Below are 17,487 nucleotides of genomic sequence, written 5' to 3' on the forward strand. Positions count from 1 at the left end.
ACACACACACACACCCTGATAAGCATATCCAGGCCTAAAAGGGTACAGGAGATTGCAGCTATATTCATTTGCAGCCGGTATAAGAACTGCCAGCGTGACTAGTGGCATTAGAATGCTCTACTGCGTTTGATTTTCGAGTTAAGCCTTCACTACGATCTCTTTAAATCGTGCATCGTCATGGCGGCCTCTGGGGGTTTGCCATCTCCGGCTACGCCAATCAGGCGCAAGCAAAAAGCGTTTGCTTCCCGCCGGTGACGTCACGTTTGGATGGCGGGGAAAGCAGAGAAGAAACCAGGAAAAACGAAGTCTTGGTTTCGCTAGCGAATTTTTAGAACGCAGCTCTTAGGCGCCCGTTTCCGGCTTGAGCGGTGTCGGCGTCGCCGTCGGCGTAACCAAGGTCACCCCAAGGTCACGTGACCCCCCTGGTCACGTGACCTCCAAGGTCACGTGACCCCCGAGGTCACGTGACCCCCAAGGTCACGGGACCCCCCGAGGTCACGGGACCCCCCCCAAGGTCACCCCCACGTGACCCCCCAAGGCCGCCCAAGGTCACGTGGCCCCCTCCCTGAGGTCACGTGAACCCCTCCTCCCCGAAGTCACGTGACACCCTCCCCCCCCCCCCCCCCCCGAGGTCACGTGACCCCATCCCCCCGAGGTCAGGTGACCCCCCGGAGTATATTAAAGAATGAGGGGAGGAGGAGGAAAAGGAGGAGGAGGAGGAGGGCTCTACCCTACCCTCAGTACCCTTCTCTCCTCCTCCTCAAGAGCTGCGCTCCAATTCGGCGTTACAGGGAGTTGTAAACGCCTTCCACTTTTTTAATTAACATAGAGCGAATAGAAGGGACGACATATCCTTTTGGAATCAGGAAGCTATCCGTATTCAAATGATGCAGAATGGAGCGCATTAGACATGAAATACAGAAGACACGAAAGAGGATGCACTTACAGGGAGAGAGCCGCGTCTGTTGTCCTCTCCCTATGCATGAGTAAATCCTCTCTAGCGTCTTCTCTACAGAAATGATGCCTCTAGATTAGATTGCCCCAAATATCGCCAGTTCGTAGATTAATCTTTTTGTATTTTTTTTTTCATATTTTGATGCCGGTAATGTCATGTTCTGAAACATTCCCATTTTATCCCCCCCACCTGCGTCACATTCTGACAGAGCTTGGGCTTTTAGCAATTTGTAGTTCATGTATGCGGGTGAAAATACACGACTTTATTTTCTCGATCGAACACGGCAGATAAGCGCTGGTAATAGAATTTTAGGAGATCATTCTGATGACTCCGAAATAGACACCCGATACTCCGCCAACGCCTTTCTGCACGCATCGTATCGTTAGCGGGACACGTTCTGGGGACCAATCGGAACCATCTACTAAAACCCACTAATGTTAGACCTAGGTTATTCCACATTGTTTGCTGGGAACAACATTGGCTTAGATTCACGGTTAAACACCAAGTCAGCGCCCACGCGATGCTCCGAAAAGCTTTTCTAGTTGATTCTTGAAAGAACTTTCTTACAAAAAACTTATACCCATTCCGAATTTCGTTACTGCGGTTTTGTTTTGGGTCATAGTTTCCATGAATTTCAGGAACACTCGTAGGGAGCGCGTGTCGGCGTCGACAAAAGTTCCCGATCCCCTGGAGTATAAGAAGTCGTAGAAGACGTAGTCACAAATTCCATCCTTTGGGCCCACAGTTGTAGGCTTCATCAAGTTCCCGATAGTGCAGACGATGGGCGTCTTGTCCGAGGGCCAAGCTGCAAAATAAGATGGAAAGAATTACCATTTACTTCCGAATACTGAGCGCCCCCATTACTCCCAAATATTTCACCCATTTACTTTGCGTTTTATCGGAAACGAAAAAAACGTTATCTAAAGAGATTAATATTATTTTTTTAAGGGGGAGGGAGTTATTTAACGGGGCCATGCAACAATTTTTCTACTTTGCGCAAATACCGCTTAAAACGGATCCGTGACGTTAATGAACTATGAAACACTGGTTCGTTTTTCATCCCACGCAATAGAAGTTCCAGAAAAAAAAATAAAGAAAAACGAGTACCGTTCACCCCCTCAACTCGGAGCCAGAACAAGCGGCCACGTGATCTGAAGCCGATCATAGGCCGCCAATGTTGGTCATAGCCACGCGCTGGGGTTGGCGAAGCACAGGACACGCGCTGAGTTCCAGACATTGTTATGGCTCGGCTATTGGCGTCGTTGCAGCGATTGGACACGGGCCACTACCCGAATGCATGTCGAGGCATCGATTGTCACGAGCCCAGATCGAATGTGTACGCAGTCTTCGCGTCCACTGTGTGAGCAGCATTTGAATATCGTCACCGCAAAAGCTCGATGACGCATTCCCGGGGATCTTACTGTTGCCATTGTCCCCACAGACCCGTCATCAAATTTCGCGAACGAGCAATAGGCGGCTTTGGAAGGAGACACTGAAAAAGAAGCCACGCTTTCATCCTTTAAATTCCGCCGCGACGAAGACGCTTCTTGGTCAGTGGTGTTGCATTCAAGTATTCTAGGGTCCCATTAGGGCCAGGAAGCTGGTGTAAAGTAAGAATTATTCCCACTCAATGTCGTTGCACAACCCCTTTAAAGAGAACTGTTGTGGAAGTGTTGTGGTTTCTAATATATCCTTCTTTTTGTTTTTCTTTGATCTAAAATTATGAACAATAATTTTAACAATGCACCGTTCATATTAAGTGGCGTTATGCGGTTTTGATATTTGAGTACGCTACCACACAAAAATAGTTATATATTTTATGAAAGGGAAAATATAAGATAAGGAAAGTAATCCTACATTTTATTAATTGTGCGAGTATTACCTGTACCAGTATATTTAATGAACTGGTTACTTAAATAGCTTGTAATGCAGAGTATATGCTTTCAACAATTTAGTGCTCATCATAGTGCACGTGTACCTTTGACAGGGAACATTACAGAGTTAATCAGGGAGATGTAGTAATACCGATCCGCGTTTCAACATATTGTTTTTAGGGCTTAAAATGGCTACCCCACCGTAGCCATTTTAAGTTTGTATAAAATGCGCAGGTATTGCTTTCATCTATTATAATATATTATAAAATAATTCAACCGCATGCATTCTCTCTCTTGCGAAAATAATCTATGGGCGTTTATGGAAACCCTATGGTGAGATATAGCCACCTACAGAACAATCTATGTCTTCAAAGCAGTAGAATCTCGACCATTCATATCTCGATAGCCGGATATAAAATAATACGCGTCTAGGACGCTATAGAATCGCGACTATTCAATTTTCTTTAGCAAGATATAGAAACACGCATGTCCTTAATGCTATAGATTTGCGAATATTCAATGTGCTTTCGCCGGCTATAGAGTGGTGTATGTTCTTAAAGCTATAAACTAGCGAGAATGGAACTTTGTTTAGCCCACTCAATGTGTTTTTGTCACCAAAGCTATGGGGATCGGTGGCCGAGTGGTCTAGCGCACACCAGCTCGGAGCACGTGGAGCGAAAGCTTGCGCTGCAGAACCCAGGGATCCTGGGCGCAATCCCCACCCCTGCTTGTTTCGATTTGGATGATCATCGTACCGGCGTGCGGTCGTGTATCTCTACTGCGTGATGCACGTTAAAGACAACAGACTAGGGGTTGTACTGCACTGGCTAAATTTCTTATCTACAGCTGGGAGACAAGTCGCCCCTTGAGGGAGAATAAGTTGTAAGCTGTATAAACATAAACACACCCCAATTTGTTCTCACCGAAGCTATAGGCCTCCGATCTTTCATTGTTCTTTAGCCAGCTATAAGAGGATGTCTGTCTTTCTAGCAATAGGCTCGCGACCGTTACATTTTCTTTAGCCGACTCGAAGGAGTTTGATGTCCTTAGACTATAGACCCGCGACCTTTTTGTTAGGAACGCAGAGGCAGGAAAGTAGAAGAAATTCATTTATGGGCTCGCTCGATGCGAGAATGTTTTTAGTCAGCTTAAAGGTGAGTACCTCGCCAATGCTCCGCGATCAGAAAGGCGTCCATAGCTGCCTCTAGACCTATTCAGTTTTGACGGCTGCTCTCCGTTCGCGTTGCCTTACAGCGGTGTTGATGTCATCTCAATCTTCCGTTTTTTAGCTATTATTCTTCCTTTCTACCTCTTTCAGTGCATTTTTATTGCGTGTAAATATATGTATTTCGCAGCGTTAACGTAGGTGGACCTGTCTATGTCCCTGATATGTTTTCTATTCGTTAATATGTGTGTTGTGTGCTATATTTTTATATGTAATGTTTTTGTGTAAATTTCGTCAGTTCTTGACGCCGGCGTCCAGGAAAATAAAAGCCCTCTTTACGCCGCAACCTAGGTAAGTTACACTCTTGTCATGACAGTCTATCGTGCTATAAACTCGTCTGTTTGACTCGAATGAAGTCTCGAGAAGGCTGTTTTGAATGCTAGGGCACATGTCACCAGGGAAGGCAGAGCCACGACGTAGAACTGGCGACACGAGAGCCGACTTCGCCTCGGTCTGGTCGACCGCGCTCGCTGTGCACAAATCTAAGCATGGCACTCTCTCTCAGCTCGCTGAAGAGGCAAGAGTCTACGCTGTCGTCGCGAGTCTACGTTGTCACCCCGAACTTGTGCGTGGCCATTCGACCACGCACGCGCTCACTTGGCGACGCACGTTGCATTTTTCCCCTTTTTTTTAAGTCACCTCGATTCAATGTGCGACGAAACAAAACAGCAAAACAAACAAAAGTATTGGCAAAATACAGTCCGGTCGAGCGTAGTATGGAAACACAGTTCACAGTCCTATTGAGCGCAGTATCACTTGAGGAAGATGACGAGGACGACTTAAAGGGGTTCGGAAACGTAAATTGAAATGTTCAGATTTCGTTCGGAAATCAGTCAAGCATGACGGATAATAACCGTAAATGATAATCGCACGTTTGTATTTTGAACGATTGGCTATATCGGCTATATTTTTCGTTCCAAACGGTGTACTCGAGCAAGCGCTCGAAGAGAAGCGAACGGAGAGCGCGATCCGTCATGGGATGTCCGGCGCAAACAAAAACAGAAAGAAAAGATTTCCCGCGTTCGTGGAGTAGCAAAGCAGACGTGGTTATGAGCTTTGCCATTGGTGGCGTTGTCAGCGTTGTGGTGGTGTTAATAGCGTCAGCGCGTTACAACCGAGCCGTTCGAAGTACCCGAGGGGTGACGAGCGTGTGGCTGGTCCATGGAGCACGTAGCTTCCACAACACTGTCAGCTTAGGGCTGAACGAGGTGGGGAAAGCGAATTTTGTTCGAGTTTTGAGGGACGGGCTAATCTTCTAGGGGAGAATGGTTGTTTCCGGTTGCACGAACGAGGGTCCGAGAAAGAGAGTCCTCCCTTTCCGTCTTCTTGAACCGTTTGGTACAATACGCGATTTGTGAGTTCAGGAGGAAAGCTCAGAAGGAAAACATTGAAATGCCAAAGAGCGGCGCTGCTCCGAAGGAATCTGCTACGTCACGACTACGTAGCAGATTCCACAACGTTGCTAGGCTACCTCCCAAATAGGCTCCGCATGCATCCACCAGGTGCACATTGAAAGTCGTTTATTTAGCTTTAAAATTAGTTTCCTTGTGCTTTTCAACGGAAGACTGCTGTTTTTGAGGTTAGGGTGCGACATGCAACACATTAAAGTTAGAAAATGAGCGCTGATATTTCGTTTCCCTACCCCTTTAAGATCGTGGAGGGCGGCATGATGAAGTACGTGTTCCGTAGGGCATCACCAGGCCGGCGCAACCGTAGCCTTGGCTTTTGTAACGCGTCCCGGGCTTGCGAGTGAGCGAAGAAGTGAGAAAAAAAGCACCCGACGAGCTAAAAAAAAGAAGACAAAAGTGGGGTTACGTTCGCTTTGGAACTATGTCGTTGTAGCTGCAATATTGGTCACGTTAGTCAGCAACGAATGGTGCAGGAGGCTTTCGCTTTGCCTTACCTCACTTAAATCGCAAAGCATGAGCAATGACCTCGCCGCATTTTTTTTACAGTTTTTCGATTCTGGCCATTCTTGAGCCTAAATGAACGCGACAATTGTCGGCATGGCAACGTCGTTGGAAAGTGGATTGCCTTGACTCAATCGTCAGGGGGCACAGATAGTACCACGGACTACGCGGAGTGGTGTTCGCACATTATAATCGTGATAGCACAGCACCCGAACAGCGCTCACCCACAAGCACGCGCACATAATTGAAGACGTGCTCGGGGCCAACAACCATCCCGACGAAGCCTTGCTCGGGGTTCCACCCTCACGGCCGAAGCCTTGCTCGGCGTTCCACCAGCCTTACCTCCGAAGCCTTGCTTCGCGTTCCTCCAACAACCACACCGCTTCAGTTTAGCTCGGCGGCCCACCAACAACACCGCTTCAGCCTAGCTCCGCGTCCCACCAACAACACCGCTTCAGCCTAGCTCCCGGTCCCACCAACAACACCGTTTCAGCCTAGCTCCGCGTCCCACCAACAACACCGCTTCAGCCTAGCTCCGCGTCCCACCAACAACACCGCTTCAGCCTAGCTCCGCGTCCCACCAACAACACCGCTTCAGCCTAGCTCCGCGTCCCACCAATAACACCGCTTCAGCCTAGCTCCGCGTCCCATCAACAACACCGCTTCAGCCTAGCTCCGCCTCCCACCAACAACACCGCTTCAGCCTAGCCCCGCGTCCTACCAACAACACCGCTTCAGCCTAGCTCCGCGTCCCACCAACAACACCGCTTCAGCCTACCTCCGCGTCCCACCAACAACACCGCTTCAGCCTAGCTCCGCGTCCCACCAACGACACCGCTTCAGCCTAGCTCCGCGTCCCACCAACAACACCGCTTCAGCCTAGCTCCGCGTCCCACCAACAACACCGCTTCAGCCTAGCTCCGCGTCCCACCAACAACACCGCTTCAGCCTAGCTCCGCGTCCCACCAATAACACCGCTTCAGCCTAGCTCCGCGTCCCATCAACAACACCGCTTCAGCCTAGCTCCGCCTCCCACCAACAACACCGCTTCAGCCTAGCCCCGCGTCCTACCAACAACACCGCTTCAGCCTAGCTCCGCGTCCCACCAACGACACCGCTTCAGCCTAGCTCCGCGTCCCACCAACGACACCGCTTCAGCGTAGATCCGCGTCCCACCAACAACACCGCTTCAGCCTAGCTCCGCGTCCCACCAACAACACTGCTTCAGCCTAGCTCCGCGTCCCACCAACAACACCGCTTCAGCCTAGCTCCGCGTCCCACCAACAACACCGCTTCAGCCTAGCTCCGAGTCCCACCAACAACACCGCTTCAGCCTAGCTGTGCGTCCCACCAACAACACCGCTTCAGCCTAGCTCCGCGTCCCACCAACAACACCGCTTCAGCCTAGCTCCGCGTCCCACCAACGACACCGCTTCAGCCTAGCTCCGATTCCCACCAACAACACCGCTTCAGCCTAGCTGCGCGTCCCAGCAACAACACCGCTTCAGCCTAGCTCCGCGTCCAACCAACAACGCCGCTTCAGCCTAGATCCGCGTCCCACCAACAACACCACTTCTGCCTAGCCCCGCGTCCCACCAACAACACCGCTTCAGCCTAGGTCCGCGTCCCAGCAACAACACCGTTTCAGCGTAGCTCCGCGTTCCATCAACAACACCGCTTCAGCCTAGCTCCGCGTTCCACCAACAACACCGCTTCAGCCTAGCTCCGCGTCCCACCAACAACACCGCTTCAGCCTAGCTCCGCGTCCCACCAACAACACTGCTTCAGCCTAGCTCCGCGTCCCACCAAAAACACCGCTTCAGCCTAGCTCCGCGTACCCCCAAAAACACCGCTTAAGCTTGACTCCGCGTCCCACCAACAACACCGCGTCAGCCTAGCTCCGCGTCCCACCAACAACACCGCTTCAACCTAGCTCCGCGTCCCACCAACAACACCGCTTCAGCCTAGCTCCGCGTCCCACCAACAACACTGCTTCAGCCTAGCTCCGCGTCCCACCAACGACACCGCTTCAGCCTAGCTCCGCGTCCCACCAACGACACCGCTTCAGACTAGCTCCGCGTCCCACCAACAACACCGCTTCAGCCTAGCTCCGCGTCCCACCAACAACACCGCTTAAGCTTGGCTCCGCGTCCCACCAACAACACCGCTTCAGCCTAGCTCCGCGTACCACCAAAAACACCGCTTAAGCTTGGCTCCGCGTCCCACCAACAACACCGCTTCAGCCTAGCTCCGCGTACCACCAAAAACACCGCTTAAGCTTGGCTCCGCGTCCCACCAACAACACCGTTTCAGCCTAGCTCCGCGTACCACCAAAAACACCGCTTAAGCTTGGCTCCGCGTCCCACCAACGACACCGCTTCAGCCTAGCTCCGCGTCCCACCAACGACGCCGCTTCAGACTAGCTCCGCGTCCCACCGACAACACCGCTTCAGCCTAGCTCCGCGTCCCACCAACAACACCGCTTAAGCTTGGCTCCGCGTCCCACCAACAACACCGCTTCAGCCTAGCTCCGCGTACCACCAAAAACACCGCTTAAGCTTGGCTCCGCGTCCCACCAACAACACCGCTTCAGCCTAGCTCCGCGTACCACCAAAAACACCGCTTAAGCTTGGCTCCGCGTCCCACCAACACCGTTTCAGCCTAGCTCCGCGTACCACCAAAAACACCGCTTAAGCTTGGCTCCGCGTCCCACCAACAACACCGCTTCAGCCTAGCTCCGCGTCCCACCAACAACACCGCTTCAGCCTAGCTGCGCGTACCACCAAAAGCACCGCTTAAGCTTGGCTCCGCGTCCCACCAACAACATCGCTTCAGCCTAGCTCCGCGTACCACCAAAAACACCGCTTAAGCTTGGCTCCGCGTCCCATCAACAACACCGTTTCAGCCTAGCTCCGCGTACCACCAAAAACACCGCTTAAGCTTGGCTCCGCGTCCCACCAAGGACACCGCTTCAGCCTAGCTCCGCGTCCCACCAACGACACCGCTTCAGACTAGCTCCGCGTCCCACCAACAACACCGCTTCAGCCTAGCTCCGCGTCCCACCAACAACACCGCTTAAGCTTGGCTCCGCGTCCCACCAACAACACCGCTTCAGCCTAGCTCCGCGTACCACCAAAAACACCACTTAAGCTTGGCTCCGCGTCCCACCAACAACACCGCTTCAGCCTAGCTCCGCGTACCACCAAAAACACCGCTTAAGCTTGGCTCCGCGTCCCACCAACACCGTTTCAGCCTAGCTCCGCGTACCACCAAAAACACCGCTTAAGCTTGGCTCCGCGTCCCACCAACAACACCGCTTCAGCCTAGCTCCGCGTCCCACCAACAACACCGCTTCAGCCTAGCTCCGCGTCCCACCAACAACACCGCTTCAGCCTAGCTCCGCGTCCCACCAACAACACCGCTTAAGCCTAGCTCCGCGTCCCACCAACAACACCGCTTCAGCCTAACTTCGCGTCCCACCAACAACACCGCTTCAGCCTAGCTCCGCGTACCACCAAAAACACCGCTTAAGCTTGGCTCCGCGTCCCACCAACAACACTGCTTCAGCCTAGCTCCGCGTACCACCAACAACACTGCTTCAGCCTAGCTCCGCGTCCCACCAACAACACCGCTTCAGCCTAGCTCCGCGTCCCACCAACAGCACCGCTTCAGGTTAGCTCCGCGTACCACCAAAAACACCGCTTAAGCTTGGCTCCGCGTCCCACCAACAACACCGCTTCAGCGTAGCTCCGCGTCCCACCAACAACACTGCTTCAGCCTAGCTCCGCGTCCCACCAACAACACCGCTTCAGCCTAGCTCCGCGTCCCACCAACAGCACCGCTTCAGGTTAGCTCCGCGTACCACCAAAAACACCGCTTAAGCTTGGCTCCGCGTCCCACCAACAACACCGCTTCAGCGTAGCTCCGCGTCCCACCAACAACACTGCTTCAGCCTAGCTCCGCGTCCCACCAACAACACCGCTTCAGCCTAGCTCCGCGTCCCACCAACAACACCGTTTCAGCCTAGCTCCGCGTCCCACCAACAACACCGCTTAAGCCTAGCTCCGCGTCCCACCAACAACACCGCTTCAGCCTAGCTTCGCGTCCCACCAACAACACCGCTTCAGCCTAGCTCCGCGTACCACCAAAAACACCGCTTAAGCTTGGCTCCGCGTCCCACCAACAACACTGCTTCAGCCTAGCTCCGCGTCCCACCAACAACACTGCTTCAGCCTAGCTCCGCGTCCCACCAACAACACCGCTTCAGCCTAGCTCCGCGTCCCACCAACAGCACCGCTTCAGGTTAGCTCCGCGTACCACCAAAAACACCGCTTAAGCTTGGCTCCGCGTCCCACCAACAACACCGCTTCAGCGTAGCTCCGCGTCCCACCAACAACACTGCTTCAGCCTAGCTCCGCGTCCCACCAACAACACCGCTTCAGCCTAGCTCCGCGTCCCACCAACAGCACCGCTTCAGGTTAGCTCCGCGTACCACCAAAAACACCGCTTAAGCTTGGCTCCGCGTCCCACCAACAACACCGCTTCAGCGTAGCTCCGCGTCCCACCAACAACACTGCTTCAGCCTAGCTCCGCGTCCCACCAACAACACCGCTTCAGCGTAGCTCCGCGTCCCACCAACAACACTGCTTCAGCCTAGCTCCGCGTCCCACCAACAACACCGCTTCAGCCTAGCTCCGCGTCCCACCAACAACACCGTTTCAGCCTAGCTCCGCGTCCCACCAACAACACCGCTTAAGCCTAGCTCCGCGTCCCACCAACAACACCGCTTCAGCCTAGCTTCGCGTCCCACCAACAACACCGCTTCAGCCTAGCTCCGCGTACCACCAAAAACACCGCTTAAGCTTGGCTCCGCGTCCCACCAACAACACTGCTTCAGCCTAGCTCCGCGTCCCACCAACAACACTGCTTCAGCCTAGCTCCGCGTCCCACCAACAACACCGCTTCAGCCTAGCTCCGCGTCCCACCAACAGCACCGCTTCAGGTTAGCTCCGCGTACCACCAAAAACACCGCTTAAGCTTGGCTCCGCGTCCCACCAACAACACCGCTTCAGCGTAGCTCCGCGTCCCACCAACAACACTGCTTCAGCCTAGCTCCGCGTCCCACCAACAACACCGCTTCAGCCTAGCTCCGCGTCCCACCAACAGCACCGCTTCAGGTTAGCTCCGCGTACCACCAAAAACACCGCTTCAGCCTAGCTCCGCGTACCACCAAAAACACCGCTTAAGCTTGGCTCCGCGTCCCACCAACAACACCGCTTCAGCGTAGCTCCGCGTCCCACCAACAACACTGCTTCAGCCTAGCTCCGCGTCCCACCAACAACACCGCTTCAGCCTAGCTCCGCGTCCCACCAACAACACCGCTTCAGCCTAGCTTCGCGTCCCACCAACAACACCGCTTCAGCCTAGCTCCGCGTACCACCAAAAACACCGCTTAAGCTTGGCTCCGCGTCCCACCAACAACACTGCTTGAGCCTAGCTCCGCGTCCCACCAACAACACTGCTTCAGCCTAGCTCCGCGTCCCACCAACAACACCGCTTCAGCCTAGCTCCGCGTCCCACCAACAGCACCGCTTCAGGTTAGCTCCGCGTACCACCAAAAACACCGCTTCAGCCTAGCTCCGCGTACCACCAAAAACACCGCTTAAGCTTGGCTCCGCGTCCCACCAACGACACCGCTTCAGCCTAGCTCCGCGTCCCACCAACGACGCCGCTTCAGACTAGCTCCGCGTCCCACCGACAACACCGCTTCAGCCTAGCTCCGCGTCCCACCAACAACACCGCTTAAGCTTGGCTCCGCGTCCCACCAACAACACCGCTTCAGCCTAGCTCCGCGTACCACCAAAAACACCGCTTAAGCTTGGCTCCGCGTCCCACCAACAACACCGCTTCAGCCTAGCTCCGCGTACCACCAAAAACACCGCTTAAGCTTGGCTCCGCGTCCCACCAACACCGTTTCAGCCTAGCTCCGCGTACCACCAAAAACACCGCTTAAGCTTGGCTCCGCGTCCCACCAACAACACCGCTTCAGCCTAGCTCCGCGTCCCACCAACAACACCGCTTCAGCCTAGCTGCGCGTACCACCAAAAGCACCGCTTAAGCTTGGCTCCGCGTCCCACCAACAACATCGCTTCAGCCTAGCTCCGCGTACCACCAAAAACACCGCTTAAGCTTGGCTCCGCGTCCCATCAACAACACCGTTTCAGCCTAGCTCCGCGTACCACCAAAAACACCGCTTAAGCTTGGCTCCGCGTCCCACCAAGGACACCGCTTCAGCCTAGCTCCGCGTCCCACCAACGACACCGCTTCAGACTAGCTCCGCGTCCCACCAACAACACCGCTTCAGCCTAGCTCCGCGTCCCACCAACAACACCGCTTAAGCTTGGCTCCGCGTCCCACCAACAACACCGCTTCAGCCTAGCTCCGCGTACCACCAAAAACACCACTTAAGCTTGGCTCCGCGTCCCACCAACAACACCGCTTCAGCCTAGCTCCGCGTACCACCAAAAACACCGCTTAAGCTTGGCTCCGCGTCCCACCAACACCGTTTCAGCCTAGCTCCGCGTACCACCAAAAACACCGCTTAAGCTTGGCTCCGCGTCCCACCAACAACACCGCTTCAGCCTAGCTCCGCGTCCCACCAACAACACCGCTTCAGCCTAGCTCCGCGTCCCACCAACAACACCGCTTCAGCCTAGCTCCGCGTCCCACCAACAACACCGCTTAAGCCTAGCTCCGCGTCCCACCAACAACACCGCTTCAGCCTAACTTCGCGTCCCACCAACAACACCGCTTCAGCCTAGCTCCGCGTACCACCAAAAACACCGCTTAAGCTTGGCTCCGCGTCCCACCAACAACACTGCTTCAGCCTAGCTCCGCGTACCACCAACAACACTGCTTCAGCCTAGCTCCGCGTCCCACCAACAACACCGCTTCAGCCTAGCTCCGCGTCCCACCAACAGCACCGCTTCAGGTTAGCTCCGCGTACCACCAAAAACACCGCTTAAGCTTGGCTCCGCGTCCCACCAACAACACCGCTTCAGCGTAGCTCCGCGTCCCACCAACAACACTGCTTCAGCCTAGCTCCGCGTCCCACCAACAACACCGCTTCAGCCTAGCTCCGCGTCCCACCAACAGCACCGCTTCAGGTTAGCTCCGCGTACCACCAAAAACACCGCTTAAGCTTGGCTCCGCGTCCCACCAACAACACCGCTTCAGCGTAGCTCCGCGTCCCACCAACAACACTGCTTCAGCCTAGCTCCGCGTCCCACCAACAACACCGCTTCAGCCTAGCTCCGCGTCCCACCAACAACACCGTTTCAGCCTAGCTCCGCGTCCCACCAACAACACCGCTTAAGCCTAGCTCCGCGTCCCACCAACAACACCGCTTCAGCCTAGCTTCGCGTCCCACCAACAACACCGCTTCAGCCTAGCTCCGCGTACCACCAAAAACACCGCTTAAGCTTGGCTCCGCGTCCCACCAACAACACTGCTTCAGCCTAGCTCCGCGTCCCACCAACAACACTGCTTCAGCCTAGCTCCGCGTCCCACCAACAACACCGCTTCAGCCTAGCTCCGCGTCCCACCAACAGCACCGCTTCAGGTTAGCTCCGCGTACCACCAAAAACACCGCTTAAGCTTGGCTCCGCGTCCCACCAACAACACCGCTTCAGCGTAGCTCCGCGTCCCACCAACAACACTGCTTCAGCCTAGCTCCGCGTCCCACCAACAACACCGCTTCAGCCTAGCTCCGCGTCCCACCAACAGCACCGCTTCAGGTTAGCTCCGCGTACCACCAAAAACACCGCTTAAGCTTGGCTCCGCGTCCCACCAACAACACCGCTTCAGCGTAGCTCCGCGTCCCACCAACAACACTGCTTCAGCCTAGCTCCGCGTCCCACCAACAACACCGCTTCAGCGTAGCTCCGCGTCCCACCAACAACACTGCTTCAGCCTAGCTCCGCGTCCCACCAACAACACCGCTTCAGCCTAGCTCCGCGTCCCACCAACAACACCGTTTCAGCCTAGCTCCGCGTCCCACCAACAACACCGCTTAAGCCTAGCTCCGCGTCCCACCAACAACACCGCTTCAGCCTAGCTTCGCGTCCCACCAACAACACCGCTTCAGCCTAGCTCCGCGTACCACCAAAAACACCGCTTAAGCTTGGCTCCGCGTCCCACCAACAACACTGCTTCAGCCTAGCTCCGCGTCCCACCAACAACACTGCTTCAGCCTAGCTCCGCGTCCCACCAACAACACCGCTTCAGCCTAGCTCCGCGTCCCACCAACAGCACCGCTTCAGGTTAGCTCCGCGTACCACCAAAAACACCGCTTAAGCTTGGCTCCGCGTCCCACCAACAACACCGCTTCAGCGTAGCTCCGCGTCCCACCAACAACACTGCTTCAGCCTAGCTCCGCGTCCCACCAACAACACCGCTTCAGCCTAGCTCCGCGTCCCACCAACAGCACCGCTTCAGGTTAGCTCCGCGTACCACCAAAAACACCGCTTCAGCCTAGCTCCGCGTACCACCAAAAACACCGCTTAAGCTTGGCTCCGCGTCCCACCAACAACACCGCTTCAGCGTAGCTCCGCGTCCCACCAACAACACTGCTTCAGCCTAGCTCCGCGTCCCACCAACAACACCGCTTCAGCCTAGCTCCGCGTCCCACCAACAACACCGCTTCAGCCTAGCTTCGCGTCCCACCAACAACACCGCTTCAGCCTAGCTCCGCGTACCACCAAAAACACCGCTTAAGCTTGGCTCCGCGTCCCACCAACAACACTGCTTGAGCCTAGCTCCGCGTCCCACCAACAACACTGCTTCAGCCTAGCTCCGCGTCCCACCAACAACACCGCTTCAGCCTAGCTCCGCGTCCCACCAACAGCACCGCTTCAGGTTAGCTCCGCGTACCACCAAAAACACCGCTTAAGCTTGGCTCCGCGTCCCACCAACAACACCGCTTCAGCGTAGCTCCGCGTCCCACCAACAACACTGCTTCAGCCTAGCTCCGCGTCCCACCAACAACACCGCTTCAGCCTAGCTCCGCGTCCCACCAACAGCACCGCTTCAGGTTAGCTCCGCGTACCACCAAAAACACCGCTTAAGCTTGGCTCCGCGTCCCACCAACAACACCGCTTCAGCGTAGCTCCGCGTCCCACCAACAACACTGCTTCAGCCTAGCTCCGCGTCCCACCAACAACACCGCTTCAGCGTAGCTCCGCGTCCCACCAACAACACTGCTTCAGCCTAGCTCCGCGTCCCACCAACAACACCGCTTCAGCCTAGCTCCGCGTCCCACCAACAACACCGTTTCAGCCTAGCTCCGCGTCCCACCAACAACACCGCTTAAGCCTAGCTCCGCGTCCCACCAACAACACCGCTTCAGCCTAGCTTCGCGTCCCACCAACAACACCGGTTCAGCCTAGCTCCGCGTACCACCAAAAACACCGCTTAAGCTTGGCTCCGCGTCCCACCAACAACACCGCTTCAGCGTAGCTCCGCGTCCCACCATCAACACTGCTTCAGCCTAGCTCCGCGTCCCACCAACAACACCGCTTCAGCCTAGCTCCGCGTCCCACCAACAGCACCGCTTCAGGTTAGCTCCGCGTACCACCAAAAACACCGCTTAAGCTTGGCTCCGCGTCCCACCAACAACACCGCTTCAGCGTAGCTCCGCGTCCCACCAACAACACTGCTTCAGCCTAGCTCCGCGTCCCACCAACAACACCGCTTCAGCCTAGCTCCGCGTCCCACCAACAGCACCGCTTCAGGTTAGCTCCGCGTACCACCAAAAACACCGCTTAAGCTTGGCTCCGCGTCCCACCAACAACACCGCTTCAGCGTAGCTCCGCGTCCCACCAACAACACTGCTTCAGCCTAGCTCCGCGTCCCACCAACAACACCGCTTCAGCCTAGCTCCGCGTCCTACCAACAACACCGCTTAAGCCTAGCTCCGCGTCACACCAACGACACCGCATCAGCCTAGCTCTGCGTCCCCTCCAACAACCACACGCGCGCGGCTTCTCCTTTATTTTCTTTTTTCCTTCCCCCAAGGTCGTGTCCTCGGCGCTCGCGTATCCCACTCAAAACGGAAGCACACACACAAAAAACCACACACACACAACAACCCGTTGAAATCTGTGACAGGCAGGATGACGACGGGTAGGGTAGCGAACGGCGTCATAACCTCACTTTATTTTTATTATTTTTGAAAACTCCGAGTAATGTATTTCTACATTTACAAGTTCTTGCTTAGCGCACTTCCGTCTAGGCTTTTCACTGCTGACAAAAACATAAAATAAATAAAATACTTAGACGAGTTTTTTTTTAATGGAACTCTTCCAGTTAAACTTGAACCAGTTTGCGGACGCACTTATCTCGGCGGCATCGCAGCACTATCATTCCTTGAATACTCACCAGGCGGTGGTTTTGTTGTTGAGGTTGGCACTGGTGTTGACGGACGAGCCAAGGAGAGAGGAACGCCGGCTGAACCGCTCACAGGTTGTTGGGTAGCGGAGCTTTCGTCCTCTCCACCTAAGGCAAATCAATAAACTTGATAAACAAAGGAAATGACCAACCGAACACAAGCGATGCTCCTAACGGTATTGTGCATTCTAAATTGTGACCTCGTTTTAATGGCCACTAAAGCATGAGCTCGTGCGCATCTATCCATGGCGGCTCTGCAGCTATATTTGGATAAATATTTTTTGTAATTATGATGAAATAACCTAGACTTCTCTGCGATAAACGCAGTGTCGCGTGGCAGGATGATCGGACATAAAGTATCACCACACGACATGTGACAGGGACGCTCCGTAACATTATGCACAGCAATTTTATGGCACATACGTTACGTCACTTGCACCACACCTTTTACACGTGACGTAACGCTAAAGTGCATTACATGACGTGACGTTTTAAGTTTCAATATTGACGTCATGTGCCACTACGTCACATGGCATAACCTGAATGGCTCCACAACGTAACACTAGTAAGTAATGTGATAGTGAGTCGCATCACTCAGCATGACGTGACGCTGTGAGATTAATTGAAATACGCTGTGATTGGTCGAAACTAGGCGGAGGACGAGCACACATCGCAATATTAAGGGCCCCCGAACAGACGTTTGAAGTGGGGCAGACGAAGGATCCCAAACAACTAACCCATTAGGATCATTCGTCAGCGACCGTCAATATAGCACCGTGTTCCAGCGGGAAAAAGCCCGCCACATTATGGCCACAAAACCAGTTTTTTGTGGACGGCTCTCCAAAGCCTTAAGTGGTGGAAAACAAATACGCCATCTGTGTTACGTACTTATTTATGACTTTATTTGTTCACGTTTCGTCCTTTGAAAGCACGGCGAACTTTACTCTATTAGCCGTCAAGAGGTCATCAAACAATATCGGGTTGGAATGTTCGTGATTTTACAGAGGCCTGCTGGTCCTAGCCTGGCCCAAGTATACTCGCACGGGCCGCCACTGATTCAGAAGCGTTTTGGTCGCG

At 54.4% G+C, this 17,487-nt stretch overlaps 1 protein-coding gene across 1 annotated transcript; it reads right to left on the reverse strand.

The window, feature by feature from the left end:
- Positions 1 to 1,208: 1,208 nt before the first annotated feature.
- LOC121837284 lies at positions 1,209 to 17,151 on the reverse strand. The gene is made up of 3 exons (XM_042292869.1): positions 17,148 to 17,151; positions 16,402 to 16,518; positions 1,209 to 1,760 (listed from the first exon to the last, which is right to left on the reverse strand). The coding sequence occupies exons 1-3, from the start codon at positions 17,149 to 17,151 to the stop codon at positions 1,519 to 1,521; spliced, it is 363 nt and encodes a 120-aa protein (XP_042148803.1). The 3' UTR covers positions 1,209 to 1,518.
- Between the last annotated feature and the right edge of the window lie 336 nt (positions 17,152 to 17,487).

The sequence above is a fragment of the Ixodes scapularis genome, unplaced genomic scaffold (genome assembly GCF_016920785.2).
Source record: "Ixodes scapularis isolate PalLabHiFi unplaced genomic scaffold, ASM1692078v2 PGA_scaffold3__209_contigs__length_174095766, whole genome shotgun sequence".
Taxonomy (NCBI): Eukaryota; Metazoa; Arthropoda; class Arachnida; order Ixodida; family Ixodidae; genus Ixodes; species Ixodes scapularis.

Coding starts and splice junctions, on each gene's coding strand:
- LOC121837284 (XM_042292869.1), bottom strand. Junction 1,761..16,401: donor AACAACAAAACCACCGCCTG/GTGAGTATTCAA, acceptor CTTATTTTGCAG/CTTGGCCCTCGGACAAGACG.